We start from the raw sequence: 25871 nt of genomic DNA, 5'->3' as shown, positions 1-25871 counted from the left end.
CAATTCATTTTGATGTTTTTAGCAAAAAAAAAAAAAGCAATGTATTTAGCTTCTTTTTTTAAAAATTAATAAATATATTCATTTTTGTCAGGCTTGTCCCTGACAGTTTGGTTAAGTTTTAGTTTTTCCTCTGTGTTTGTTTTATTTCCTGTCAGCACTCTTATTTTGGTTCAGTTTCCTGTTTGTCTCTCTGAGTGCTGTCCCCTCAGCTGTGGCTGATTGGCACCTGGCCACACCTGGTGTCAATCAGCCAGCTGCTATTTATACATGCCCTGCCCTCCAGTCACTGCTGGATTATTGTCATGAATACTTGTCAGTAATACTTGTAGCTACGACCTGTTACTTGTCTCTGTTCCTGTATGCCGTGGACTGCTTTCTGTCTTTTTGTTCCTAGTTCCTGTTTGCTGGATCCTGTTTCCCGTTTTCCAGTTTGGCGTTCCTGGTTTGTGTCTTTTCTTTATTTTTACTTTTGGACATTAAATAATGTTTTTCCGCTCAATGCCTATCGTCATCTCTGCATCTTGGGGTTCGTCACCAACACAATGTGACAATTTTTAGGTGAGATAAACATAATGATACAATTTATCTCTAGTCTGGATGATTTAGTTCTTGTCACCCTGTTGTCCTCCCGTCTCTTCCCCGAGGATGGCTCCATGAGCTGGGCAAACGCCTGGAGATGCCCTACGTCAACAACACGGTCGGCGGCCCGTCGGTGCGCAGCTCGTACATCGCCGCCCTCTACTTCACCCTCAGCAGCCTGACCAGCGTCGGCTTTGGCAACGTGTGCGCCAACACGGACGCCGAGAACATCTTCTCCATCTGCACCATGCTCATCGGCGGTATGCCGAATGCCTCGTATGAAATAACGTGATTGGGCAGGCACGCTGTTTATATCGTGGGAAAGCGGACATGAAAAAAGGCTGTCCTCACTCAGGTCCGCATGGCACGGCTGAAAATCGGGAGATTTTCGGGAGAATATTTGTCCCGGGAGGTTTTCGGGAGAGGCGCTGAATTTTGGGAGTCTCCCGGAAAATTCGGGAGGGTTGGCAAGTATGACCCACGCGCACATTGAATGCCTCTTGTGCTTGCTTTTGTCACTCTTGTGCTATACTGTGAAAGCTAAGTGCAGCATGCATGCTCTTTAGTAAAGGCTGTCCTGCACTTGAATGGTCTCTCAGTGCACTCTGCTCTGTTGCCCTAACGCGATTGGATGTTTCTTTTAGTTCCCTGCAGGCCAAAAATCGGAAGAATTCTCCATACAAGCCAGGGTCATCCCAGCATGTGGCAAGCGGTAAATATGCTTTCATAGAACACCTTCCCCCCACCCCCCTTTTTTTTGCAAAACTGACTTTTTTTATGAAAGATGAGGATAAAAAGAGTGAAGAGAGTGTCGGTGGAGGCAGCCTGCGGCGAGGAGACATGTTTTGAAGGGATGTACTGTACTAGTCTTGCTCAGTACATTAGTAGACACATCTCAAAGCTTCTTCAAAGACATCATTTTGAATGTTTTCTTTTCCTCAAATCCCTCTTAGAAAAGCGCCAACATATATTATGCAGGAAGGGTGAGCGAAAACTCAGTTTGGAAATCCTACCGTTGAAATTGACAGAGCGTATGTATTGGAGGAGCATCCGTCCCTCCACCGGGTCCATCTTTTCGCAAACCCCCATTGAGCCGGGACACAGGTCGAGGTGCATGCTGTGTAAGGCGTGAGCCATGGCGTACACCGCATCGATCACAAACTGCACCTTCCCTTCTTGTTCGTACAGAGAATCCCGGCTTATTCTTTCCTCACCTACGAAAAACACAAAGACGTCACATGAGGCGAATTGATTGAAAATATATATTACTTCATTTTGCCTGTGCGGATTCACCTGTACATTTTCTTCTACCGGCATCGTATTTAACGCCAGGCCGAGTGAGCTTACACTTGAAGTCGTCCTCCCAAAATTCAGCAAACCAGATGTTCCTTCTGTTGTTTTCCAGAGATCTTGATGTGAAGTACTGGTCGAAGCCTGAATCATTTCATAAAAAGTTTTGCTTATATTCATAGTCTCATGCCATGCAATCTTAAAATACAAGTTCGCAATGGAAAATAATAAGGGTGTAACGGTACACCAAAATTTCGGTTCGGTACGTACCTCGGTTTAGAGATCACGGTTCGGTTCATTTTCGGTACAGTAAGAAAACAACAAAATGTACATTTTTGGGTTATTTATTTACCAAATTTGCAAAATCTTCCACCAAAAATATTTTTCTTAGTGGAATATTTGATGTGAAGTAATCGGAACCTTGGATAGGTCAATAATTCATAATAACATTTATTTTGATTCAATATTATGTTTTGAGCAATGACAGTTTGAAAGAACAGCTTTATTTTATTAGTCAACATTGCAACTTTTTCTAAACTACATTTAACCTTTAAGCTTTTTTATTTCACTTTTGTTATGTTTTTGTTTATTTTAATAGTATTTTTAGAATGTGCGGTGGGCCTTTAAAACATTAGCTGTGGGCCGCAAATGGCCTCCGGGGCACACTTTTGATACCCCTGCTATAGATAATAAAAAATGTAATCTGATAAATCTATGGATAAAAAGCAGAGCCTGGCGACGCATGCGCGTTTATCATAACTCTCTCTCTCTCTCTGTCTCTGCCCCTCCCTCACCAATGCTGCTGCGCCCACAATTTGCTTTGTTTTTAACCCCTTCTTAACCCTGAACGTACATTGAAAATACACGCAACCCTAACTCAAAATACCGGACATTTGAGGCATTTAAGAAACTCCGCCCTGACAGCTCCGCTAGCATGCCGTGTGTTGTGCCTCGGTGTGCATTGTTTACACAACGGACGTTACACTACTTAATATGTCCGTGTGGAAACTCGTTCGGTACACCTCCGAACCGAACCGGAACCCCCGTACCGAAACGGTTCAATACAAATACACGTACCGTTACACCCCTAGAAAATACACTGTTGGTACCTTGCTGTTAAAGAAAGAAAAACCCACAGTTGTCTCAATTATTCTGAAAATGAACCACTGTATTTTCTGGACTATAAGCCGCACTTACTAAATTATGAAAGAAAAAAAGATTTTTCAATATATTAGTCACACCGGACTTTAAGGCACAGACATATAATCGTAACATCGCTAAAATTTGTTCCATTTTGTCCACTAGCGACGATGAGATCATTATTCATGCGTTCGTTACGTCTCGTCTCGATTACTGTAAGGTAGAGATGTCCGATAATATCGGCCTGCCAATATTATCGGCCGATAAATGCGTTAAAATGTAATATCGGAAATTATCGGTATTGTTTTTTTTATTATCGGTGTCGATTTTTTTTATTTTATTTTTTTTTATTAAATCAACATAAAAAACACAAGATACACTTACAATTAGTGCACCAACCCAAAAAACCTCCCTCCCCCATTCACACCCATTCACACAAAAGGGTTGTTTCTTTCTGTTATTAATATTCTGGTTCCTACATTATATATCAATATATATCAATACAGTCTGCAAGGGATACAGTCCGTAAGCACACATGATTGTGCGTGCTGCTGGTCCACTAATAGTACTAACCTTTAACAGTTAATTTTACTCATTTTCATTAATTACTAGTTTCTATGTAACTGTTTTATATTGTTTTACTTTCTTTTTTATTCAAGAAAATGTTTTTAATTTATTTATCTTATTTTATTATTATTTTTTAAAGTACCTTATCTTCGCCATACCTGGTTGTCCAAATTAGGCATAATGATGTGTTAATTCCACGACTGTATATATCGGTATCGGTTGATATCAGTATCGGTAATTAAAGAGTTGGACAATATCGGAATTTCGGATATCGGCAAAAACCCATTATCGGACATCCCTAGTACAAATATATACTATCAGCATAATACAGTCATCACACGTTAATCATCAGAGTATATACATTGAATTATTTACATTATTTACAATCCGGGGGGTGGGATATGGAGGGGGGGGTGGGGGTGTTTGATATCATATATATATATATATATATACACACACACATTTATATATATATATATATATATATATACACACACATTTTTATATATATATATATATATATATATATATATATATATATATATATATATGTCTTAATAAGGTTATCCAAAAAATAGTGCTCGATACCGTAGTAGAGCGCAATATATGTATGTGTGGGGGAAAAAAAAAAAAAAAAAAGTAGTAGTAGATGAAGTAGTCTTGTGATTTTTTTTCCCACACATACATATATATATATATATATATATATATATATATATATATATACACACATATATATATATATACATACAGTATATCATTTATATTTATTTATTTTGCCGTTTTTGTTTACATGTTAAAGGTGTTTTAATGAATATACATGCATGTTTAACACATATAGATTCCTTTCTTTCATGAAGACAAGAATATAAGTTCAAGAATATAAGTTGGTGTATTACCTGATTCTGATGACTTGCATTGATTGTAATCAGACAGTAGTGCTGATAGCGTCCACGTTTTCAAATGGAGGAGAAAAAAAGTTCCTCCTTTCTGTCTAATACCACCATCTTATTTGCAGAGGTGGGTAGAGTAGCCAGAAATTGTACTCAAGTAAGAGTACTGTTACTTTAGAGATTTATTACTCAAGTAAAAGTAAGGAGTAGTCACCCAAATATTTACTTGAGTAAAAGTAAAAAGTATGTTGTGAAAAAACTACTCAAGTAATGAGAAACTGATGAGTAACATACACACACATATCATATATATATATATATATACACACACATATATATATACACACACACATATATATATATATATATATATATATACACACATATATATATATATATATAAATATATATATATATATATATATATATATATATATATACACACACACACATATATACATATATATATATATATATACATTGATATATACAGTATATCATTTATATTTATTTATTTTGCCGTTTTTGTTTACATGTTAAAGGTGTTTTAATGAATATACATGCATGTTTAACACATATAGATTCCTTTCTTTCATGAAGACAAGAATATAAGTTGGTGTATTACCTGATTCTGATGACTTGCATTGATTGGAATCAGACAGCAGTGATGATAACGGCCACGTTTTCAAATGGAGGAGAAAAAAAGTTCCTCCTTTCTGTCTAATACCACATGAAAGTGTTTGGTTTTTGGCATCTAATTTGTCCAGCTTCCATATTCGTTTTTATACACTTTACAAGAAATACATTGGCGGCAAACTCCGTAGCTTGCTAGCTTGTTTGCGCTGGCTTTCGGAGACTCTTATTTTGAAAGCGCATGCGCGATGGAGCGGCACTTTTATTGTGAAGACAGGAACTGTGTAGTCAGTCTTTAGGCTTTTGACGAGATGTACGGTTGAAAAAAAAGGGTCTTTTTTCCTTCACAATTTTGATTGATTGATTGGAACTTTTATTAGTAGATTGCACAGTACAGTATATATTCCGTACAATTGACCACTAAATGGTAACACCCCAATACGTTTTTCAACTTGTTTATGTCGGGTCATGTGACCGCCTGGCTCTGTTTGATTGGTTCAACGTCACCAGTGACTGCATCTGATTGGTGGAACGGAGTGGACGTCACCAGTGACTGTATTTGTTGAAACGCAGGCACTATGACAGACCAAAACAAACAAAGCGTGCATTAACAGATCGATAAAAATTAGTAGCGAGTAGCGAGCTGAATGTAGATAAAAGTAGCGGTGTAAAAGTAGCGTTTCTTCTCTATAAATATACTCAAGTAAAAGTATGTTGCATTAAAACTACTCTTAGAAGTACAATTTATCCCAAAAGTTACTCAAGTAGATGTAACGGAGTAAATGTAGCGCGTTACTACCCACCTCTGCTTATTTGTCCAGCTTCCATATTCGTTTTTATACACTTTACAAGAAATACATTGGCGGCAAACTCCGTAGCTTGCTAGCTTGTTTGCGCTGGCTTTCGGAGACTCTTGTTTTGAAAGCGCAGGCGCGATGGAGCGGCACTTTTATTGTGAAGACAGGAACTGTGCAGTCAGTCTTTAGGCTTTTGACGGGATGTACGGTTGAAATAAAAAAAGGGTCTTTTTTCCTTCACACTTTTGATTGATTGATTGGAACTTTTATTAGTAGATTGCACAGTACAGTACATATTCCGTACAATTGACCACTAAATGGTAACACCCCAATAAGTTTTTCAACTTGTTTAAGTCAGGTCATGTGACCGCCTGGCTCTGTTTGATTGGTCCAACGTCACCAGTGACTGCATCTGATTGGTGGAACGGAGTGAACGTCACCAGTGACTGTATTTGTTGAAACGCAGGCACTAAGGTCTGTCTGACAGACCAAAACAAACAAAGCGTGCATTAACAGATCGATAAAAATTAGTAGCGAGTAGCGAGCTGAATGTAGATAAAAGTAGCGGAGTAAAAGTAGCGTTTCTTCTCTATAAATATACTCAAGTAAAAGTAAAAGTATGTTGCATTAAAACTACTCTTAGAAGTACAATTTATCCCAAAAGTTACTCAAGTAGATGTAACGGAGTAAATGTAGCGCGTTACTACCCACCTCTGCTCAAAAGGTGATGGGCGGATTTTGATTCAACGTTCAGAAATTGTTAGAAATGGAATAAGGAACAAGTGATTATATTTTGGGGGACCTGGACCACTGTCTGAATTCAGGACTTTTTTAGATTTGAGAGGTCTGTGCTCTGCTCGTGTTTTTCTAGTTTTCTTTGGCATTGATTAATTCGCTTTTTCTTTGAGTCAGGTTTCAACTGACCTTTATGAACAGATTATTAACAAAAACAAAGGCACCACTCTAGTCCCATTTGCCAGTCTTGAGTGTTTTTAGCTGGTCATTGTCCTGTTGGCGGTCTTAAGACCTGCGACTGGGACCAAGCTTTCAAATACATTTTGCTCCAAAAAGTCTTGGGAGTTTTGAGGTTAGATTGCATTTCACACTTCAAATAGAGCCACCTAAGAACTAGATGCAGTGGAGCATCAGTAGAACATAACCAAGCCTACTCAACTAAAGCGGACGCATTCCCCTCTCTCCTACCTCTCCTGCTTTGCTTCTTTGTTTTTGTCCTTAACTTTCTAGGAGCCTCTCTTTTGCACTGTTATCGGAAACCTAAAACATGGAATTGACATATTGGTCCCTCAACTTAATTACCAAGATCTTCTCGACAAGAAGCATAGGTTTGGGGGAACCTACCTGTCTTGACAGGACGTTTGCTTCTGGAAACATGAGGGACTCTAGGGGGAAGTGGCCAGTCGTGCGCCTGGCAGTTCTTTCCATCGAAGACAATCCAGATATTGATCTGTTTAGAACTGTGATAACAAGTCATCTGCTGATTGGATTAAACGTTGCTCTGGTTTATCGACAAAGTAGAAAAAATATGGCAGCCGTTCAAGGAGCCCAAAGTCTGCCCGTCGCAATGGATGGGTTGGGCAGAGCTGTGGGCACTCAGACTTTGGCGATCTCGGAATTGAATCACAAATTGGAGAACATCTCGGAGAAGCTTTCCACTCTGCAATGATTCGTTTGAGAGCCAGAATGGACAATTAGAACTGACAAACTATTGGAATGCGTTTGCTCGCCGAACTAAAAACAATCCTTATCTACAAATCGTCTCCCTCATGGTGTAAGTACCCCAAGGAGACCAGTGCAGCAAAAGAGGCTCTGAAAAATCCCTCCCACCTTCTTCAAAGACACTTGGGATGTTGACTCGGTTCCGGGCGGCGTTTTTTTAATGCGTTTTTTTTATCTAGGAAATATATTATTATAATATATCTCCCATGTGAAAACATTTTTTTGACTATACATTTTCTTGCGTTTGGATCATTCCAGGTGCATGAATGAGCTGAGTTGTTGTGGTGGTCCACCGCCTCCCTGCATAGCACCAACGTGATGGACGAATAGAACAGACAAGTCATTGTTTTGTCTGTTCGCGGAAAACAAACATCCTAATCTACGATTTGACTCCCTCGAATGGCCTTGACGCTGTGAAAAACAGGACCAGGCTGTTCTGGAAAAACACCCCCAAGGACACCTCAATGATGGACGCTTTTGACCACCCTCCCTCCTCAACGACACCTGGAGTCGAACTTTTGCTGATCGGCCTCAGTCTATAAAAAACATTACATCATCGCACCCAAGACAATTGGGCACACACGCACACACCCCCCGTCCCCCACCCCACGCCTTCACCACCGCTTCTTTCCCCTCGGGGTGATGGTCGGATGGCAGCGCTTCATAGCAGCGGTCGCCTTCCAAGGCCCCAACTCCCCGCCCCTCTGTTGCGAGTTTGTCGTGATTAAATGTAACGTGTTTATGTGTGCATTACGTGGAGGTTTTTTCCCACTCCGGACTAGGCCCCCTTAGGAGCCCAGTCCAGATTGTATTTTTTTACTCATCTTTTTCCCCAGCGTTTTACCTTTTTCCCATCAGCGTTCCTGTTCTGTAACCCTGTACACTGTTTGTCTAATCTTGGATGGGTTTGTGCTGCAAACAAAGTTTCGTTGTACTTGTGCAATGACAATAAAGACATATCTGATCTGATCTATCTGATAGAAATACTTTATGTTGTCTTTAGATTGCAATTCTATATTGCAGAAAATGTGTTTCAGATTTTAGATGTGTGCTGCTAGTTCAGCAACATTGCACACACGAGAGAGAGCACAATAACATAAATAAGTGTTTCCATGGGCACATAATGCAGGTAGTACACGCAAAAACCTCATTAACATAAGGCGGTCTGCACCACTTTTCAATTGTACACACAGTCTTAGTAGATCACAGGCAACACGCCCACTAATAGTTTGCCCACGTTTAACACGTGGTATTTGGATCTCAGTAGACCAAGCCCTTGTAAGTAAGGAAGTGCATGATTTGAGTCACCCAGATTGTCCCTTTCACGCCTACCGTCAATGGAGGCTCTTTTCGGCAAGATTGTGACGGCACCCTCGGCTACTTCCTCCTGGTCTTGGATGGGGGAGCTCTTGGCCCCCCAGCTGTCCGAGCCAACAAACAGGAAGTGGCCAGTCAGATTGGCCGTTTTGGCAGCTTGCAAAACTCGCCTGGAAGAAATCAAATCAGAATGCGTCTGTAGGACCGAGGGTGATAATCAGGTAGGAAACAGGAAACACCACAAAATATAAAAACACATTGCCTTGGCTCGACCACATTTGCAAAAATATGGATCCATCAACAACAATAACTTTTTCAATCGCTTTTTCTGCACTCACTTGATGTCGTCCTCACTGGCAAAGATGATAACCCCCCGAGCGTTCGATGTTTCCATCAGTCTCTTGATGACCTTTTCAAACTCCCCTGGTCTGGGCTCTCTAGGAATTCTTATGGACTGAGCAATACAAAGCCCTCCTGTGTTGCACATATAGAATGCATTATTAGTGCAGTATGGTAACAAGTTAATAGAGTTGGGGGGTTTGATATTGGAATGATGTATTATTAAGTGTTGATGAGACCACGTGTTACAAAGGGTACTCATAGTTGAGCATTGTTTTCACGTACGATGTAAAATGTATGCCAGGCCAGCACCTGGCGATGGTACTTTGTAAACGTTACGTGCGTGGGCTAATTCTTGGGTAAATCCATAAGTCTTTTAAATTCATTGTTTCAGGTTCAAACACTGATGACATCTATTAAACAAGACAAGAGGCAAAAAATCAAACAGAGGCAGAATTCAATTTAGACTCAATATTGAGGAGAAAACGTGTCGACCTGTAACCTCTTACAGTGTCACCAACGCTCTGCCAAAAGATTGCACTTCTCATTCTTTATTTGACTTTCTCCCCCCACCTGACCACAGCTGCTTCCAGAGGGAAGTGGGTCGTAAACAGCGTTGCCTTTGGTTACCGAACAGTTCAAAAGAAGAGGTCGTAAAATAGTTCAAAAAGAGTTCCATAAAATAGTTCAAAAAGGGTTCGTAAAATACTTCAAAAAGAGTTCGTCTGGAAATTGGGCAGATCCTGCCATCTGTCTGCTTTGAAGTCACAGTGGAGTCTTACGAGCCTTCCTCCTGGTAGGCCCCAAAGACAGCTCCCGTCCCTCTGCCGAGAACTCAATGTAATACAGAGCTTTTGTGATGATTTAGAAACAATTATTCTAACACATTGACTTTGACAACCAACGTACTTTTTGCTAATCGCAGAACCAGTTTGCTAAATATGCTTCATAAGTCCTTGTACAGTATTGCGTTGTGCTCGCACATGTGAACACGTAACGTGTACGTCTTACGTATTAAAAGAAGTATGTTCCTTTGCACTTAGACAAAAGCGGAATATGCACGTTAAGACCTGTTTTCAGTCTCTTAAACACTGATGTCACATAAACAAGCGTTCAGAATGACACTTTTTTTGTATCTCTCCAAAGTTTCACTCATTTTGCTGATTATTTCATAAGCAACTATCAGTAATTGCTCAAAAGCTAAGAAGAGATGTAAAAATAAGTTCAAATAAGTTTCAATTCTTCCTAGTTCATACATAAATGTGCAAATTAACATGTAATTTACTATGATGTAAATTATTAAGCACGTTTGAAATGAAATAAACCTCTTCGAATTTTCGACTGTTCATTAATTCGATTCAAAGAAGTTTGATTCAACCCTAAACCACCCAGTCGAATCGTCGGACATTAAACCCCCAGACATTGAACCCTCCACGGGAGAGAGGCGATTAAGGTACTCGAGATCTCCCGTGTTGTGAAGATGTTCCGAGATGGGAGGCGTCGGACACGTACTACATGAGATTTTAAACTGTTTTTAGCTTTTAACTTTTTTAACTGTTTTTAACTTTTAAACTGTTTTTTATCTAACAAACTGTTCTTAGGGTAATTTATATTTGCTTTTTCAATGTGTATTTTTATTTCTGTTTTAAATGTTATTTTTTAGTCTGTCCTTTGCCTCTATTTCTTTGTGTTGTACAGCCCTTTGTTTTTCAACTGTGCTTGTTTTTAAAGGGCTTTATAAATAAAGTTGGTATGGTATGGTATGGTACCCCTCTGGCAAGGGTAATGATCCGCAGATTGGCACACGAAAACCTTACAACGTTTACTTCCTCTAGAGCAGTGGTTCCTAACCTTGTTGGAGGTACTGAACCCCATATTTTTAGTTAGTTAGTTTAGTGTGCATAGAATGCGCATAGTTTCATATGCGCATTCATCGAACCCTTCTTTAGTGAAAAATATAAATATATTTTTTTCTTTTCAAATTCAAGACAAAGTTATGTTTTTTTTTACTGGTGCACAAAATGAACTGTGCATGAACATCACCTTGTTCAAAGAACAAAACCAACACAGTGCATGAACTCACAACAAATGACACACCTGCAAATCAGATGGAAAATTAGAGGGAACATTGTTTGGGGTTATCCATAATACGCCGATAGGGAGAATTTTTTATTTACACGATGAGTCGGGTGTGTCTCGACCTCCGCGGTGGAGGCTCCTCCGAACCCCTGAGGCCGACTCACCGAACCCCTAGGGTTCGATCGAACCCAGGTTAAGAACCACTGCTCTAGAGCAGCGGTTTTAAGCTAATTTTGTAGCCCTCTACCTCACTTCATAGTTTCATGCAACTGCACACCTATGGGCAGTTAAAAGTTAAATATATTATGGCAATTGGAATTCCTACAAGATTAGGGGTCGGCAACCCAAAATGTTGAAAGAGTTGTATTGAACCAAAAATTAAAAATAAAAATCTGTCTGGAGCCGCAAAAAAATTGAAAGCCTTCTATAAGTAATATAATGAAGTCAACACATGATATGTGTCTATATTAGCTATATTATCCTACTATCAAAATGACTGTGTCGCAGGCTGACACAAATCTTCATTGACAGAAATGTCATATTTATTCTACCCATTTTTACAACATTGGAAGACATTAGTAAAAGAGAGGCTTCTCAGGGGGTGAGATAAGTCCTCTAAATTACTTGCTTAGAATGGCCAAAGGTATAGATGTGTGTGTTCAAGTTAAAGAAAATGGCGGGCTGTCTTCTACGAATGGATTTATAACAATCTATGCAAGCTGGGTAACGTTTGCTGTGGTCTGGAACAACATGGCACACCAACCACTATCAGAAATGCAGGCAATATTACATACAGATAATATGTCATGAGAAATGCAGATATAAATTAAATACACAGACGACATAGGAAATTAAATGAGCTCAAATATACCTACAAGTGAGGCAAATTGATGCAATATGTACATACAGCTAGCCTAAATAGCATGTTAGCATCGATTAGCTTGCAGTCATGCACTGACTAAATATGCCTGATAAGCACTACGCACAAGTCAATAACATCAACAAAGCTCACCTTTGTGCATTCACACACGGCATGAAACGTTTGGTGGACAAAATGAGACAAAGAAAGAGTTGAATAAAACATATCTTTCTCTGGCATCTTTGAAGAAAGTTATACATGTAAACAAACTAGGGTGAGTTCAAGGACCGCCAAAATTAGTAGGACAAAACGGCACTCGGCAAATACTCTCATCAGAGAATCATGTTTAATATAAACAGTGGGCTTTCTAACAATTAGGGAGGTTTGTGTCATGTTTGTCCTCCTACAGAAACCCTATTAAAACAAAAATATACTTTTCCCCCATCTTTTTCTACTTTCATACATTTTTGAAAAAGCTCCAGGGAGCCATAGGATGACGCTAAAGAGCCGCATGCTTGTTTAACAGAAGTTGCTCTTTGTTTTGCCCTTTGTGTGTTTTTGAGATGTAATTTTTGTGTTGTATCTTATTGTGGTTAGACACTAACGTTAAACAAACCAAAATTTCTCTGACTATCTCCTGGGGAACTCCACAGTGTCAAAATGTAAAATTTCTACACTCTATTTTAAATTTCTAATGATTAAGGCCTATCATAGCTCAGGTCAATATAACTGCTGGAAGAAGCACTTACATTTAGTCACCTGGGTAAAACGTCATTTTGAAGTGAATACTTCTCGCGGCCTAACCTCATCCAGACTCTACCTTCAGTGGTTCCCAGATAAAATGAGTGTCGGGCCAAGCAATAATTTTAAGCGCCCAGAAGGACCATGAGTGAGGGATTTAGCCCCATACCACAATATATAAGGTAGTAGATATTGTCATATTACATAAATGGCAACTGGTTAGCATTACAGGCATGCCATCAATAAATATGTGCTTGAAAGGAGGTAATTATCAATATATATTAAATTTGAGAAGCCACCAACAAGGGGCTGTTTGAAACCTTTACGCAGATGGCTACGTATCGGGCTAATTTTTAAATGTGTTCTAAGCATTAGATCCCGTCCTTTTAAGGCGTACGTAATGACGTAACTAATGCGCATTAGCTTTGTGTGTTGTTAGCTAATGATAGAAATGTAGCTAGCTAACATTAACTATAATTAAATGTATATCTTTAAACAACAAAACAGAATTTCTAGGCGCAGTCAGGACGTTGAGGGGATCCGGTTTGGTGGCTACAGTATTAGGTATCTGCTTTTTGCAGATGATGGGGTCCTAATGGCTTCATCTGGCCAGGATCTTCAGCTTTCACTGGATCGGTTCGCAGCCGAGTGTGAAGCGAGTGGGATTTGGAATCAGCACCTCCAAGTCCGAGTCCATGGTTCTGGCCCGGAAAAGGGTGGAGTGCCATCTCCGGGTTGGGGAGGAGATCTTGCCTGAAGTGGAGGAGTTCAAGTACCTCGGAGTCTTGTTCACAAGTGAAGGAAGAGTGAGTGGATTGTGAGATCGACAGGCGGATCGGTGCGGCGTCTTCAGTAATGCGGACGTTGTATCAATCGGTTGTGGTGAAGAAGGAGCTGAGCCGGAAGGCAAAGCTCTCAATTTACCGATCAATCTACGTTCCCATCCTCACCTATGATCATGAGCTTTGGGTTATGACCGAAAGGACAAGATCACGGGTACAAGCGGACGAAATGAGTTTCTTCCGCCAGGTGGCGGGGCTCTCCCTTACAGATAGGGAGAGAAGCTCTGTCATCCGGGAGGAGCTCAAAGTAAAGCCGCTGCTCCTCCACATCGAGAGGAGCCAGATGAGGTGGTTCGGGCCTCTGGTCAGGATGCCGTCCGACCGGTAGGAGGCCACGGGGAAGACCCAGAACACGTTGGGAAGACTATGTCTCCCAGCTGGCCTGGGAACGCTTCGGGATCCCCCGGGAGGAGCTGGACGAAATGGCTGGGGACAGAGGGAAGTCTGGGCTTCCCTGCTTAAGCTTTATTCAATATAGTTAGTAATTGTGGACAAATATAGACACTTTAAAAATATGTTCTCTTAACCCACCAGTGGTGAATGTTTTCGTTACAATTTTTTGTTTAAAAAATGTAACTGTGAGCACGTTGCAAATAGCACCTTTAAACAGGTCAAACAAAAGACTTGGCACACCTGGCCTGGATAATCACATTTGATTGTGTTCTGTGTGCTCGACTAGAGCCAAGGCCGATCCAAGGACCGCACTAAACTATCCAATCTACTGTGGTTATTCATTCATTTGAGTGTTTTAACCTTTTTGAAGTGAAAACTATTGCAATATACAGATTTTGTTTATAGGGCTCTTGCTAGCATACAGTGCATGAAGCATATGTATATGCCAGCATAGAAAAAATGGAATTCTTAGTTGAAGACAGCCCTAAAACCTACCAATACCATCCGTTACCGATTCACAGAAATATCAATAATCAAATAGTGGATTTGGATATTGACTAGCTTAGATTTGAAGGGTTTTTGTTAAGCAATGATGTCTATGAATTGTGTTTGTATAGATAACAACATATGAGGAGTTGGTCATTGTTTCCCTTCTCTTCTCTCTGGCTCTAAACGAAGGCGGACGCTTCCCTCCCGTTCCCTTTTTTCTCCTGCTTTTGCTTCTTTGTCTCTTCTTGTCTTAACATTTTCAGAGCCTCTTTTGCACTGCTCTCCAAAATTTAAACAATGTAATTGATCAACTGCATGCCTTTCAACGAAATTGACAAGATCTTCTTGACGAGAAGCTCGAGTTAGTTAGAGCCTGTCTGTCCTGACGGGACGTTTGCTGTTGGATACACAATGGACACTTGGGAAAAGTGGAGGGTTGTGTGCCTGGCAACTCTTTCCATCGAGAAACATCGACACTTATTCAGAACTATGATAACAGGTCATCAGCTGTTTGGATTGTGCTTTGCCCTGGTGTGTTGAGAAATTTGGAGGACGATGGCAGCAGTTCAAGGTACCCAGAAGCTGCTCGTCATGATTGATGCGACGGGCAGGGCTGTAGGCACTCAAACTGTGTCGATTTTGAACTGAATCGCAAACTAGATAACATTTTCGTAAAAGATTGCCGCTCTGAAGACTAGAACGGGCAATTGGTAAGATGATTTAATAAATTGCATTTGCTCGCCCTAACCAAAACAATCCTTATCTATAAAAGGTTGCTGCTGAGAACTCTCCCATTGAGGACGCTTCAGTGAGACGCTCTGACATTCCTTCACCCCTACCCTCAAGAACACCTGGGATTGTTTGACTCTGTTGGACCAGATCTCGATCGCCTCCATAGCAACCAACTGTGTTATCGCCATGTCACTCTGCGGAATGAGGCACAAGGCCGTGGCGACGAACGGAGCTACAGTACTTCCAGGCTCATGTGTCAAACACATCCATGGATACTAATATACAGATACACACACACACAACTCCACCCCTTGTAAGATGCTGCAGGATGTAAAATGAATATGAACATTTCTGTTTTGAACACACAACCTGCTTCTCTGGATATCTGCAGGAAAGCGTCGACACCACTCTCTCCGTAGTTCCCTTCTGACGCTATGGTAGAGACGTAGTTCCAGCCCATGGCTTTCACGATGTCCACCATGGCTTGGGCCTGGTAGGAGTCCGGAGGCACAACACGGGAGAAGAACTCATATCGGCTGTTGTCGCTCAGCTCCGGGGCGGTGGAGGCATAGCTGATCTGGGGGATCTGAAACACATGGATGAGTTCTTGGTGATGCAATATTTCATTGTTAGGTTTCTATGTACACTAGAGATGGGACTTATGGCTCCTGGAAGGGAGGCAGATCTTGAGGAGCCGTTCCTTTCTAAGAGCCGTTCAAAAGATTGCTTTGTTATTATAGGTTTTTGTTTGTTTGTTTTTATATCAAGAAATACAAGATGTGGCTCAGAATAATACCAATTAACACCAATACTGATCTATCGGTGGAAATTATTCTGAAATATTAAGTAATATTTTATTTATGTTAGATTTCCATTGTAAACATTCCATAAGGTGGTGCCATATCACCATACTTTGACAGTGACATCAATATTTTGCTTTTTGTTTTAATTGTAGCAAAAGAGCATTTCAGCAATACAGAAAAAATAGTTATATCAATAAAAAGTTTATATGTTTATGAAAAGTATAAATAAAAGTACAATAAGAATCAACACAAAATAAACAAGTGAATACAAATTTGTACTACCCTACCTTTGAACGTCTTTACATATCCTCATCAGAACAATACATTTAATCAAAATAATGCTAAATTTCATTTGACTATGACTAATTTTTTGTCCATTTGCCATAAAGAACGGCTCGCAACTGCTAACCGGCTGCGGAACGTCACATCGCTTATGTACAGTGAATAATACTGAGAAGAAAATGCTCTGAAACACAGCTCTTATACATACACCAGTACCTCACATAAGTAAATACACCCCTTATACTTACAAAAAAAAATTTCATTGCCATTAATGGTTGAACATCTGACCACAAAAGTGAGTACTAAATAAGCAGGATTGTATTTTGAGCCCTCACATTATAAAAAAAATTCCCACTTTATACATGTGTTTATTGATACTTTTTTTTAGTCAAACTTGCATTTGATTTGATGCATGTTTCAGAAAAAATATTTTTTTGTGCAAATATAAATTTGTTAATATTTTAAAAATACATGTAATAAATGGTCTGTATTCACATAGCGTCTTACTATACCTGGAATGATACCCAAACTTTCACACATACATTCACACTGATGGCCAAAGCTGGCATGCAAAATACTAACCACCACCCATCAGGAGCACTTAAAGGTTTGGTGTCTTGTTCAATGACACCTGGACATGCTCTCCAGGCCAGGATCGAACGGGTAACCCTCTGGTTACGGGACGGCCACTACACCCATTGAGCCATGCCGCCCCACATAGCTTCCTGACACATCTCTGCCCAGGATATGAACCCAGTATGACAGTTTGTAATCCATGCACTAACATTTAGCACCACAGGGGACATTGAAAATGCCTTATCAGTGACGGAGCAGGAAGGGAATAGGTATACGTTTATGGCGACATTTTATATAAAAACGCCCTGTTATTCATTGATTTACATTTTACGTAAGCTACGTCATGCAAAACGGGCACCCCACGCATTGCTGGACCCTACACACATACTTGCCAACCTTGAGACCTCCGAATTCAGGAGATGGGGGGGCAGGGTTGAGGTGGGCGGGTTTGGGGGGGCGGGGTTTGGTGGTAGCGGGGGTGTATATTGTAGCCCGGAAGAGTTAGGGCTGCAAGGGATTCTGGGTATTTGTTCTGTTGTGTTTATATTGTGTTACGGTGTGGATGTTCTCCCGAAATGTGTTTGTCATTTTTGTTTGGTGTGGGTTCACAGTGTGGTGCATATTCGTAACAGTGTTAAAGTTGTTTATACGGCCACCCTCAGTGTGACCTGTATGGTTGTTGGTCAAGTATGCCTTGCAGTCACTTACGTGTGTCTGCAGAAGCCGCATACAACATGTGACTTGGCCGGCACGCTGTTTGTATGGTGAAAAAGTGGACGCGACGACAGCTTGTAGAGGACGCTAAAGGCAGTGCCATCACGGCACGCCCTTGATATTGTTGAACGGGTGGAAATCGGGAGAAATTCGGGAGAATGGTTGCCCCCGTAGATTTTCGGGAGGGGCACTGAAATTCGGGAATCTCCCGGAAAAATCGGGAGGGTTGGCAAGTATGCCTACACGCAGCACGTAAATCTGCGGATGGGGAGGGCAGTGTTACAATCGGCTTTGCCGTAGTAAGACGCCAAGAAATAAGAAGATTTAAGAATAATAACAAAAAGTCCACTCAAAAAGGAGTGAGTAAAAATACCGTAACTAAGGATGCACACAAAAGGTGTGAAAAACAGAAAACACACACAAACGGTGTGGAGAGGAAACAGTTAACACTACATGGCAGAACCAGGTCACAGCCGCAGGAAACAAGAAGAGTGAGTGGAGCCGAAGCAGAGAAGGTGAACGCGACAGAAAGGGTGAACCATCAGGAATCTACTGGAGAATGGATCAGTCCAGTGAATGGACTAAAGAGCTGAATTAGTCAGAGGAAAGTGTGAAACAGGTGCGTGTGAAGGTGGGTCCGCCTCGACACCCAGAAACCAGGCACTGCAACAACAAGCAGACAGGCCGCAGCCAGATCATGACAGGAAGGCACTGAGTTCACCCCTAAGTAAAAAGACAGCCATTTTCTCTCCTGCATGAATGCTGGGGAACAACTGTTTAATGAACGAAACTGTTTGAGGTTGTGATATTTGGCAGGTCCCCCTGACAGATTAATGGTCTCAGCATGGCTAGGCAGAATGTCAACAAATAGCGGGGAAAAAGGTGCTCCAATTTAAAATGGTAGTCCTACCCCAGAGGTTGCCAACCCAAAATGTTGAAAGAGCCATATTGAACCAAAAATACAAAAACAAATCTGTCTAGAGCCGCAAAAAATTAAAAGCCATATTACATACAGATAGTATGTCATGAGATATAAATTGAATTAAGAGGACTTAAAGGAAACTAAATGAGCTCAAATATAGCTACAAATGAGGCATAATGATGCAGTATGTACATATAGCTAGCCTAAATAGCATGTTAGCATCGATTAGCTTGCAGTCATGCAGTGACCAAATATGCCCGATTAGCACTCCACACAAGTCATTAACATCAACAAAACTCACCTTTGTGCATTCACGCACAACCTTAAAAGTTTGGTGGACAAAATGAGACAGAAAAAGAAGTGGCATAAAACACGTCCGAGAAAGTCGGAGAAAAATTATAAATGCAAACAAACTACGGTGAGTTCAAGGACCGCCAAAATTAGTAGGACAAAACGGCGCTCGCCAAATACTCGAATCCGTGAAGCTGACAGTGTGCTTTAAAAAAATTAGGGAGGTTTGTGTCATGTTTGTCCTCCTACAGAAACCATATTAAAACAAAAAATATATTTTTTTCCCCTCATCTTTTTCCATTTTTCATACATTTTTTAAAAAGCTCCAGAGAGCCACTAGGGCGGCGCTCATGCGGCTCTAGAGCCGCGGGTTGCCGACCCCTGTCCTACCCCAATAAATACTGGGATTATGCTGTTTCAGCCACGGGAGACCTAATACGATGGATGCCGATTGACATGGAAGAATAAAGATGTGTATCGCCTCATGGTAATCACCCGATAGCTGTAAAGCTAAATTCTCAGTTTGGTGTGTCACCCGGGCCTTGCTAGTACACAGCCATTTACTAATCTTATGAAAGTCCACAAAGTTTGAGTCCATGAAGCAATTGTCTTCCCCCGAGTCAATAAATGCAACAATCTTGACACTGATCCCCCAACCAATAAAGACCCTAAAAAAGTGGTTCTTAACCTTGTTGGAGGTGCCGAACCCCACCAGTTTCATATGCACATTCACCGAACCCTTCTTTAATGAAAAATAAAAATTTATTATTTTTTTTTTCAAATTCAAGACAAAGTTATATGTTTTTTTTTACTAGTGCACAAAATGAACCGTGCATGAACATCACCTTGTTCAAAGAACAAAACCAACACAGTGCATGAACTCACAACCAATGACACACTTGCAAATCAGATGGAAAATTAGAGGGAACATTGTTTGGGGGTATCCATAATACTTAGACTTCTTTTTTATTGTCATTCGAATTTTAACTTTACAGTACAGATACGCCGATAGGGAGAAGTTTTTATTTACACGATTGATTGATTTAAACTTTTATTAGTAGATTGCACAGTACAGTACATATTCCGTACTATTGACCACTAAATGGTTACACCCGAATAAGTTTTTCAACTTGTTTAAGTCAATTCATGAGTCTAGTGCAGGGGTCGGCAACCCGCGGCTCCGGAGCCGCATGCGGCTCTTTGATCAGTCTGATGCGGCTCAGCCCTGACTCTTCCGGGCTACATTATACACCCCTGCTACCACCAAACCCCGCCCCCACCCCAACCCTGCTCCCTCACACATCAACCCCCCCTCTGTGCGTCGGTTGAGGTGAAGAGTTAGGGCTGCATGGGATTCTGGGTATTTGTTCTGTTGTGTTTATGTTGTGTCACGGTGCGGATGTTCTCCCAAAATGTGTTTGTCATTCTTGTTTGATGTGGGTTCACAGTGTGGCGCATTATTAGTAAGAGTGTTAAAGTTTTTTATGCAGCCACCGTCAGTGTAACCTGTGTGGTTGTTGACCGAGTATGCCTTGCTGTCACTTACGTGTGCAAGCAGAAGCCCCATACAACGTGTGGCTGGGCCGGCACGCTGATTTTAGTGGGTGCTAAATGCTGTACCATCACGGCAAGTTCGAGAGAACAGTTGCCTTGACAATCATAGTCTGCCGGAAAAATCGGGGGGGTTGACAAGAATGACGCTGTCACGCGCCATTCATATAAAACCCGCGGGCCGCACTAACATTCAATTTTCATATTAAGGTGCGGGCCGTGTGTCTGAGACTCTTGGTTTATACATAGCACAAAGCAAGAAAAATACTTTGTATGCAGTGTTATTTCATTTTAAATTTCAAAATAATTTTGTTGCTCCCATTGTTTTCTTTAATTTGTGAAACTGGTCAAAATGGCTCTTTGACTGGTAAAGGTTGCCGACCCCTGGTCTAGTGTGTCTTAACCACTGCGGCGGAGGCTCGGCCGAACCCCTGAGGTCGACTCACCGAACCCCTAGGGTTCGATCGAACCCAGGTTAAGAACCACTGCCCTAAAAGTTCAAGTCTCTTTCCAGTCTAGGAGCCTGCAGGTACTCACACAGTCCTTTAGTATAAAGGCTGTATGTTGAACTCAGCAGGAGGAGAAAAAGCTTGAGGAGCGGGGGTGCAAGCACCGTCTGTCTGGGAGGACGAATGGAGCAGTTGGAAATATGCTGGTACAGACTTCCACAGTAATGGCAGAGGCGTAATCTTCGCTCTGCAGCGGTGACTTGTCCTCCAAGCAGCATTGGCACCTCAGTAGCGTTGTTAGGATGACAAATGTTGGTCACGGCAAGGACGATTACAAGGTCGACTTCTGCCGCTGTCGATAGAACTCCCTTAGGCAAAGAAGTAAGATATCGGCTATCCTCCTTAGAGGATAGCATTTACAAATTCTGTCCTCAAGACGAATGTTTAAGTCAATGAGTGTGTCAAGGGTAGCAGTTTTGTCACGGGTAGCAAGTTCGTTCCTGCAGCAAAGATTTAATTCCTTGTGAAAAATGTTGCATAAAGCAACGTCTTTAAATCCACTCTCTGCAGCTAGAATATGGAAGTCTAAGGAGTATGCGGCTACAGGGAGCGAGCCTTGCTTAAAGTCCAGCAGGCCGCTGCCTGCTTTTCTGCCTTTTAGGAGGTCCCTCATAACTGCCTTCTCTTCGGTGCAATAACCCATTCCACCAACCACCCTGTTTTTTTTTTGTTTTTTTTGTTTTTTCATGTATATATTCATTTCACACCATATTCATTGCACTTCTACATTTTTTATATTTTTATATATTTGCACATTGTTTTTCTAGCATGCACACATCGCACTGTATGGAATGGCCTCAATCTCGTTACCTTGCGTAATGACAATAAAGCTGATTCTGATTCTGATTCTGATTCTGTGATCAAAAACCTTCATAATTTCTTTTGTAAACAAGAGTCGTGACATGCGCACAGCGGGAGCCATCTTATTAATTGCCATGGACCAGGTGGTGGCTTTATCAGATAACAGACTCATGATAAAGACTATTTTAGTCTGGTCAGAGGAGTAGGAACCAGGCTCCTGGTCGAAAAACGAATGAGCACTGATCGTGAAACGGGCAAGGTAAGGAATATTGGGCTGCTGAGGAGCCGCTGGAGGAGGAGAGAAGGTCAATCAATCAATTAAAGTTTATTTATATAGCCCTAAATCACAACTGTCTCAAAGGGCTGCACAAGCCACAGCGAGATCCTCGGCTCAGATCCCACATCAGGGCAAGAAAAAACTTTTTTGGGCTCTAGCAATCACTAATAAGCCGGAGAGCTGCATATTTCTTGCCGGGGCATATGGTACAATACAATCAGCAAGATAAGATGGAGCTAGACCGTGTAGTATTTTATACGTAAGTAGTAAAACCTTAAAGTCACATCTTAAGTGCACAGGAAGCCAGTGCAGGTGAGGCAGTATAGGCTTAATATGATCAAACTTTCTTATTCTTGTCAAAAGTCTGGCAGCCGCAATTTGTACCAACTGTAATCTTTTAATGCTAGACATAGGGAGACCCGAAAATAATACGTTACAGTAATCGAGACAAGAGGTAACGAACAAATGAATAATGATCTCAGCGTCGCTGGTGGACAAAATGGCACTAATTTTAGCGATATTACGGAGATATAAGAAGGCCGTTTTAGTAACACTCTTAACGAGAGAATTGGGTCAAAGATAATACCCAAATTCTTTACCGAGTCGCCTTGTGTAATTGTTTGGTTGTCAAATGTTAAGGTGGTATTAATAAATAGGTGTCGGTGTCTAGCAGGACCGATAATCAGCATTTCCGTTTTCTTAGCGTTGAGTTGCAAAAAGTTAGCGGAAATCCATTGTTTAATTTCATTAAGACACGCCTCCAGCTGACTACAATCCGACGTGTTGGTCAGCATTGTTCCCTCTAATTTTTCATGTGCGTGAGCAAACGGACAAACTCCCTGAGCATTCAATGGAGCACATCTGAGCAACATCAGACGTGCACACTGTGGCCACACCAGCGTCACACCTGTCCCAAACCTGACATCATAACAATTTAAATGTTTTATTAAAATAATTTTCTGATATAAGTGATTTTGCCCTCTTACAATGACAATAACAAAAAAACATGTTTTTCATGACCTATGTGCTCGTATTGTATGTCTGGCTGCGGGTCCTGCCTTTAAAAGAAATGCTACCCCTTTCAGAGATTACATTTAGTTCCTGTAACTTTCTGTCTGTAAAATACATCTTTTTATTAGCATTTATGAAATCTAGTGACAATATTTCATGAATAATATCCTTAGATTAACGTTCTTAATAAATGGCAGTAAAATAAGCACACATCTGATTGTGGTGTCAGAGTGTTACAACCTGGCATTTACACATTGTGTGGCGTTGGGGTTGTCCGACTTTTTGTGTGGCCATAAACGCAACACTGGCTAAGTGCCATGAGTGCGTGTGTTGGTGCAGGTGAGACAGAGCGAGCGGCTTCTGTTGAAACGACGGATGACAAAGTTGGTTTAGGCCTGGTTTGTATGGCAGAAAATTACCAGTTTTTATAGATAAAAGTTTTTTTTTACTCATGTTTTTGGTGTGGTTACAAACAGTTTTGCTCAATAAAGTGATTGATGGAATTCCTGTCCGTAAAGTGTCTCGACAGACGATAATTGAACTGTGTTGACAAAGATTGTTTTATTCATTGGGGCCACTCTTGTTGTCACTTGTCACTCATAGAGTTGCATTGCAAAATCATACAGAATAAATTGTAATGTGTTTATTTTGTTTAAAGTTCAGATGGGATTTTTGATTTTCTGCGCGGCATTAGATTGCTGTGCGCAGAGGACGCGTGAGCAGTGCGCAATTGCGCAGGCGCGCACCTTAGAGGGAACGTTGTTGGTCAGCTTTAGGAGCATGTAGAGTTGGCTGTCATCAGCATAACAGTGAAAGCTAACAGCGTATTTGCCAGTGACGTGCAGTCACTAGAGGCAGGTGAGGCCCTGCCTCACCTGCCTCTAGTGACTGCACGTCATCATGGAAAGAAAAAAAATGTAAAAAGAAAAAAAAAATATTAAATTGTTATATGTATCCAGTGATTATACTATAAAGTTATTTTCCATTTAACTTCACCAGTTTTAGATTATTTTTATTCAAAATCGCTGAATTTTCACATTTGCCCTTCAAATACTGAGAAGAGACGGTGCGGTGAACAGCAGCCAGTTGAGGCACGTCACTCAGTGCCGCAACATGGATTGCGCAATGACTCGGCTAACTGCTGGCCTGCTGTGCAGTGAGACTGTATTGCTATATGAACTATATTATACATTTCCATAGTTTAGTTAGCTGAGGTATATAATGTACAGTTTATTTTGTCAACAACTGTATGTGTGTAAAGTATTTCTTGTGCTGAGCGATCATAAAACGGCTGAGGCTCGTCTCCTGCACCCCCGCCGTAGAATTGTTATATCAACTAAAGCCCACACTTAAACTTTCCACGTGCAAGATTGAATCTATTTAAAAAAATTATTTCATAAGAAGCCAAAAAGTGCAAAAACAATAATATTGGTGTTGGAGGAGTTGTGAATGACTGCAGGGACACAACATTAGATACACCTGCAGACTGCAGGTGTACCTAACTCACAACTCCTCCAACACAAACTTTATTGTTTTTGCACTTTTTGGCTTCTTATTAAATAACTTTTATAACCTATTTTCATGGGCTTTCCTCTTTGTGATGTTAAGTTCCTGTTATGCGCTGTTATATAGTATATGCCTTGAGCTCTTATTTTGAAGGCGCTAAGAGCGGAAGTGATGTCACGTTGCGGAGGTTTTTGAAAGAAGGTAAATAAAGTGGTCCTCGTGTAAACTGGAGCCTCCGTGTTTGTTATTTTGTAGTTTCATACAGTATAGGCGACATTTATAAACCCTCGGTTACACTTTTTTAAATAGATTCAATCTTGCACGTGGAAAGTTTAAGTGAGGGCTTTAGTTGCGGCGCATGGACTTAATTTATAAGTAAAGGTAAGACCATAATAACGTTTTTTTTAATTAAATGTGCTTTTTTGTGTGCTACAGTTTGTATGTGTAAAGTTAAAGTTAAGTTAAAGTACCAATGATTGTCACACACACACTAGGTGTAATGAAATTTGTCCTCTGCATTTGACCCATCCCCTTGATCACCCCCTGGGAGGTGAGGGGAGCAGTGGGCAGCAACGGCGCCGCGCCTGGGAATCATTTTTGGTGATTTAACCCCCAATTCCAACCTTTGATGCTGAGTGCCAAGCAGGGAAGAATGCTGGTATGAGCTTTTAAACATAACCCGTTAACTGCTGCCAATCAAATGGTGAATAAGATACTCTTTAGGGTTCATATGTTTGTAAATCTGACTGTGATGAAGTCAGTGCCTCACCAGCCATCAACCTCACCGCACGTCACTGGTATTTGCGTATGATGTCACTTATCGGTAGCATCTACTGTAGATGCTGAAGAGTGCAGGGCCAAGAACCGAACCCTGTGGAACTCCGCACGTCCCTGTCCTGGCATGACCTTCTCCCCGGTGAGTCACAGTGCTCCTCTGATAGACACGCTGGCTGAGGGTGCCAACACTGGCAGACAGAATCTGGAAGACGGCAGTCAAATCACGCAGCAACTGGTCGTGACTATCAAGAGTCTGTCCAAAGCCAGTGAGTGCAGAGTGGAGGCCTTTCTTTTCTGAGGGGACCATGTTGGCCAGTAGATTTGTCACGATCTGCTTTGTCTGACTAGAACACCAACGCGGAGAAGAAATAATAAGAACAATAACAAAAAGTGCACTCAAAAAGGAGTGAGGAAAAATAACTAA

The 25871-nt window shown here is 41.1% G+C and overlaps 1 protein-coding gene across 1 annotated transcript in view; it reads right to left on the bottom strand.

Moving 5' to 3' along the window:
* Positions 1-25871, bottom strand: part of grm6b (glutamate receptor, metabotropic 6b) — a 91501-nt gene that overhangs the window by 28120 nt on the left and 37510 nt on the right. The window contains exons 3-7 of the mRNA XM_061923905.2: positions 15797-16013; positions 9292-9427; positions 8969-9123; positions 1873-2013; positions 1593-1793 (exon numbers count right to left, since the gene is read on the bottom strand). Of these exons, the coding sequence (XP_061779889.1) occupies positions 1593-1793; positions 1873-2013; positions 8969-9123; positions 9292-9427; positions 15797-16013 (850 nt within the window). The remainder of the gene's footprint in view (positions 1-1592; positions 1794-1872; positions 2014-8968; positions 9124-9291; positions 9428-15796; positions 16014-25871) is intronic.

This window comes from Nerophis lumbriciformis, linkage group LG28 (genome assembly GCF_033978685.3).
Source record: "Nerophis lumbriciformis linkage group LG28, RoL_Nlum_v2.1, whole genome shotgun sequence".
NCBI classification, from domain to species: domain Eukaryota; kingdom Metazoa; phylum Chordata; class Actinopteri; order Syngnathiformes; family Syngnathidae; genus Nerophis; species Nerophis lumbriciformis.
The sequence above is the reverse complement of the archived record's forward strand: the minus strand, read 5'-3'. Positions and strand labels throughout refer to the sequence as shown.